The sequence below is a fragment of the Fundulus heteroclitus genome, chromosome 4, assembly GCF_011125445.2.
Source record: "Fundulus heteroclitus isolate FHET01 chromosome 4, MU-UCD_Fhet_4.1, whole genome shotgun sequence".
NCBI classification, from domain to species: domain Eukaryota; kingdom Metazoa; phylum Chordata; class Actinopteri; order Cyprinodontiformes; family Fundulidae; genus Fundulus; species Fundulus heteroclitus.
This window is the reverse complement of record NC_046364.1, coordinates 6,336,750-6,342,749: the sequence shown is the minus strand read 5'-3', so window position 1 is coordinate 6,342,749 and position 6,000 is coordinate 6,336,750. Positions and strand designations below refer to the sequence as shown.

Below are 6,000 nucleotides of genomic sequence, written 5' to 3'. Positions count from 1 at the left end.
TGCTCTTAGACAGCCATTTTGCCAACAAGGGGAATCATTTGTGTGCCACTAAAACTGAAATTGAAAATGGCAGTGATAACAGATTAAGACAGTTTCTTCAACAGCAGGGTGTGGCAGACTGGTTGGAGTTCAGGTGACCGATAAATGAAGCCAAACAAAGACCTGTATAAGCGTACCAGAGAAGATGGGTTGCTCCTAAAATAATATGGAGATCTAACTAACTATTAATATTACAACAAAGAGCAGAAAACGTACTGGGTCTTCAAATACTTCTGATTGGACTCGGATTTTTAACCACAACGGAAAAGGAGTAAAAGTAAAACCATTTTTTGTCTTTATTTAACTTTTTATGTACAGTTGTATTAAAGCAAAGCCACTCATCATTCCCCAGATCAATCACAGTATTTTATGGAAATAATATTTCTACATGTCAAATCATTTTTAGTGCAGGTGTAGTAAATTAATAGAAAACAACAGACCCAGCAGGCATGTTGTGCAGGCTGCTGGTTGTCTGTAAGTGAATCATTAGCTGTTCCTAAGACTGCGCTCATCTGGACTGAGATGTCTCATGTTTCTCCAGCTTCTCTCTTCTAAAGAGATTAACGGTGAACTTTAAGCTCCAGAGTGTCAGCTCGCACCACCCGTCGCTGTTTGAGCCAAAGTGGACTTAGTGGGAGATGACCAAAGAGGACACCATTAACAAATCATAAAAAAGCCCGACTGGAATTTGCCAAACTACATGCTGACGAGCCACAATGCTTCTGGGAGAATGTCTTATGGACAGATAAGGCAAAAATTTACTTTTTGCCAAGGCACATCAGCTCTTTGTTCACAGATAGACAAATCAACCATAACAAGAAAAGAACACCATCCCTACTGTGAAACATGGAGGCGGCTCTGGTATGTTCTGGGGCTGCTTTGCTTCATCTGATACAGATGAATCTCTGCAGGGTACAACGAAATCTCAAGACTATCAAGGGATTCTAGAGAGAAATGTGCTGCACAGTGTCAGAAAGCTTGGTCTCAGTTGCAGGTCATGGGTCTTGCAACAGGATAATGACCCAAAACACAGCTACAAACACCCAAGAATGGGTGGGAGGAGAACATTGGACTATTCTGAAGTGGCCTATGAGCCCTGATCTAAAGCCTATAGAGCATCTTTGGAAGGAGCTGAAACATGTCTGGAAAAGGCTCCCTACAAACCTGAGACAACTAGAGCAGTTTGCTCACGAGGAGTGGACCAGAATACCTGCTGAGAGGTGCAGAAGTCTCACTGACAGTTACAGGAATCGTTTGATTGCCTCAAAAGGTTGTGCATATATATAAAATTAATGTGTTAAATGTATTCTCAAAATAAGCTTAAAAATAAGTGAAATATTTTATTCTACCATCACTGATTCAAATAAATTTGTCAAAATGTAGAAACTGTGTGAAATGCAAATTGAATGGAATGAAACACAACCAACAATTTACAAAACAAAAATAACTTTACACGATCTATATATATTTGACCATTGATCCAACTTATCAAGAGCTTTTTTTTGTATGACCTGCTTTGGTAGCTTCACTGGAATTACAATTTGATTGCAATATTGATCCTTTTTGTTTGTTTTTTTATTCTTTTGTGCCTAGGAGTCATCTTGTCTGTTCCTACACAATCAAACAGTTTTGCTGTATGTTAAGAGCAACTGGACTTGTTTTCCAGTTGCTTTGTTTTTTACCTTTTTTTGGAATGACCATGACCTGGATGACTGAGAATCTTCACCAGCGTATGTTAAGACGCAATTTTTGCTTTGCTTTCTGGTGCCCATCCCCAGAAGTCAATGCAGGATAGGCGGGGGACGCCCTGGATGGGTGGGCAGTCCATTACAGGGAACCACACGGTACAAACAACCCTGCACACATACAGTCGTGCCATTTGACTCACCAGTCATGTTTCTGGACTGTTGAAGGAACCTGGAGTACCCAGTGAGAAATTCACACATTCACAGGAAGAACATGCAAACTTTATGGAGAAAGACTCTGGTGTGATTTAAACCTGGGATCTTTTTGCTGTGAGGTAGTAGTGCTGACAACTCCACCAACATGTGCTTCTTTTGAAAATAATACAAAATTACTACCAAATGTTGACAGAACAGATGTTTTGCATCCTGCTTTATGCACTTTCTTTTCTCAGTGCTATTATTGATAGAACAATGTATTGTGACATTGGAGATAAAATGTATGCAATTCAACTCCTTTATTATAAAAGAGGATCAAATTAATGAAAACATTACAACAAAGTAGACAAAAAGAGACTTACTAAATTATCAAAACTTTGTCCTTTATTTTGTTCCACCGGGTGTCAGCACATGAAATGTGAGTAAAAATGGCGCCACAATCCGTTACATGGACAATATGACTGCTGACATCATTGGAGGCTGTATGTCTGCTTCCTGTCTGGAAGGTCAAAGGTGACCAAGAGTGAGCGAGGATCCTTCTTGTTTTTACGCACACTGATCTTTCCCCGGAGCTCTTCTCCTGAAGCAAACAAGAAGACAAATAACACACCGGGTTTAGACTGAGGTATAAAAATATTAAAGGATTTTCAGTTCAACAATATAACATTTAAAGCTAAAGAAGTGCATATACAGTGCACCTCCTGTTGTTTTAAATGTTAGGAAAAGTCGGTTTATAACAAATGCTGTAGAAGAACCAGCTCCATTTGTTAAAAAAAAAAAAAAAAAAACACAGAAAAGAATTTAACATTTATACCAAATGGTATTTTTTTCAGGATTATTTTGGAATAAGTGAACTTTGAGTCAACAGAAATAAAACCCATTCGGTTGTAACTGGTATTTACCTTCTAACATAACAGCCTACGCATCCACATATCAGATTCGAACACTATGAAAACGCATCAAAAGGGAGAAAACACTGAGTCAGACATCGATCAGAATGTTCCTCATAAAATGAAAGTCTTCCTGATGCCCTGCAGCAGTCCAGGGCTGCTGAGCTCAGACCTCTGCAGCATGAGCGCACTGCTGCCTATGGAAACGATGATGTGTGTAAAAGCAATATGCTTTAATGTATCTTAATAAGCAAGATTGTGCATGGAAATGCAGATGCTCTCATATCTCCAGATGGCAGACAGAAGGAAACACACCTACAGGACGACGCAAGATTATGACGCATAATCACGCCGATTAACTTCCCGTTTGACTGCTGGAGGTAAATGAATGTTTAGTGAAACGGCAAACAAGCGTCCTCTCCCCGCTCTGCTGTTCCGCCCCAGCTCCGCTGCGCTCGTTGCTGCAGGTTAGAGGAGGACGAGAGGAGAAAAATGCTGACTGTGGAGATTTGGCCAACAACACCTTTGCCGTCCCTGCTGCCGTGTCTCACTCGTTACTGTGCCAACGTCACTGTCAGACAGCCGGCTGCTGGCGCCGCGCTCTGGGTCCGTCGCCCCACTGCAGAGAGCGCAAACCTCAGCGTTTGCAGTCAGGGCAGTTTCAGAAAAGCCAAACAGATGTTAATCTTTAAATTAAATCAAAGTGTTGGTTTGCAAAATCTTTACCTTTCCAATATGAGGACTTGTGCACATTTTTATTCAGCCTTCCATGCAGAGACTCAAACTGATGCCCGTTTTTGCAAAATAGTTCCAGCTCAGATTGGATCGTTTGCCAACTTTTAATTCTCACTACATATTTCAACTTGGATTTACATCTGGACCTTGACTGGGCCACTCTAACAAGGCTATTGCAGCTCTGGCTCTATGTTCAGAGTTATTGTCCTGATGGAAGGCGTGCCTCCATCACAGACTCCAGTCATCCCTAACCTGAATTGTCCCATGTTCATCCCCGTCCTCTGTCCCATAAACTCTGACCAGATTTCTGATCTATTCTGAAGAAAAGCTGTCCCACAGCATGTTGCTGCCACCGCCATGTTTCACCGTGAAATGGTGTGTTAAGGTCATACGTGTGGGGTTTATTCTCTTCTACACATAGCGTTTTGCATGAAGCTCAGAAAATGACATGATTTCATCTGACCAAATATCTTCTTCAACATCCATGCTGGCTTGTGGCACGCTGTAAATGTGACTTATGTTTTTTTTTTCAAAAACCTCTCCCATGGAGCCTGGATTTTTGGAGTGAACGTCTGGTAACAGGATCATTGTAGCGTCTCTGATTAATGCGCTTCTTGCCAGGCCTGTTCAGTTTAGGTGGACAACCATGTCTTGGTAGTTTAGCTTGATGTTGGTTCACCAATTTAAAAAAAACCCCAAAAAAACCAAAAAAAACTTATGAGACCTTCACATCTGTATTTATAATAGCACTAAATGACATGTGAGCTCTATTTACTGGTTAGGTGATCAGAATACATATGCACACACACCTAGTTTTTTTTTTATTGTAAAATATTTTAAAAACCATGTATTATTTCATATTTCCAAAATTTCGTACACAGTTATGCACAATTCAGTCTTGGCCTAACATATAGAATACCAAAAAATTTATTTTAGTTTAATGTGATAACATTTTGAAAGTGGTATCGATGTTTTTGCAAGGGACTGTACAGCGGAGCATCAACACAACTTTCAACTGTGTTGTAAGGGGAAAAAGGTGCCCTAAAAACGTTTTAAAATGCTTTTTTTTGACTGAACTCTTCTCAAGCTTGCACTACAAAACAGCAATCATGACAGCAAATCGACGTAGTAGTTTACCAGGTCTCCCTTGAAAATGAGAACTAGCATCTCAATGAGACTACCTTTATATTTCAAGGTTTAATAATAAAAATAATAGTAAAAACATTTAGGGCTAATGTGGTAAGTTTGTGACCTTTGATTACGTTGTCTTATGAGATATAAAAAAAAAAAGATGCTGCGACCAGAGACCAGCCTTTTGCCCTAAAACAACCTTGCAATTAGCTGTCCAAGTATTTCTCTGTGTTTCAGATTGAACTGGCGAAGCACACAAATAATCACTGACAGAGCGCGTTAAGTCATGGTGCAACTACAGCAGCCCTGCTGCAATCAGTCAAACTAAAGTCCCCATGGAAAAGGAGCCTAGGAGCCCTTGGTGAACTGGCCACTCAGATCTGAACGAGTTAACCATGTGTGGAAATGAGTCAAGGAATGGAGCCGGGCTTTCACTGCGGTGTCGTACATCACCATGCCAGTGTCATTAAGCACAGCCAGGCTACTGGAAACAGCTCGTCTCAGCCAAACACAACTTTGCTCCATGAAATTACAATTGGAATATACAGCCCTGAACACCGACGCATGCAGATTGTAGCCATTTATATTACAACCTCTTTGCACACAGTCCTACTGCATCTGCACCCACGTGGTTGCACTGGGTGTTATTTGAGGAGTCTCCCTTTCTGCTGTCACGACCTGCATGCTCGGTATAAGGGATTGCTGCAAAGAGCCAATGCGAGCAACTGTCCATTACGGCTACATGCTCCTCTAGGAGGAGGGAATGCTGCAAGTCAATGACTCAATGCAACCTGCAGAGTTTCCTCAGATTGAAAACGTAACAGCTTTGTTTGATAACCAAGACAGTTTATCTAATTTATGTATTTGACTTTGAATATGTATGATTTAATGGGATATTTTTATAAAGTGTCTTGAGATGACATATGTTGGATCTGGCTTCATATAAACAAAGTGAAGTGAAGTGAATATAGGGGTATTGGATGAAGCAGGATACATATACACCCCTCACCTGGTTAATGGTTTTCAACATGTGCCAACTCCCATATCGACATCACCTTTATGTATTTATTAACCTAAAGGCACAATTACTCAGTTTTACTGCATCCCTAAAGCTCTAACCCAGCAAGCATTTTCTTGTTGAAAATACATCTAAATGTCAAAATCTAGGCTACACATGGTCGATACCTAGTCTAAAAGAGAAAGCGTTTCAATGTCACGACTTAGTTTTAAAAGTTTTTCACAAGTCTAACTGTAGATGCGTTTTAGACGAGATTAACTAGCAGGGAAAAATGTGATTCCGGCAA

The 6,000-nt window shown here is 40.4% G+C and overlaps 1 protein-coding gene across 1 annotated transcript in view; it reads right to left on the bottom strand.

The window, feature by feature from the left end:
• Positions 1–2,302: 2,302 nt before the first annotated feature.
• Positions 2,303–6,000, bottom strand: part of prmt3 (protein arginine methyltransferase 3) — an 80,791-nt gene continuing 77,093 nt past the window's right edge. Inside the window, exon 16 of the mRNA XM_012870786.3 lies at positions 2,303–2,520. Within this exon, the coding sequence (XP_012726240.2) occupies positions 2,411–2,520 (110 nt within the window). The 3' untranslated portion in view covers positions 2,303–2,410. The remainder of the gene's footprint in view (positions 2,521–6,000) is intronic.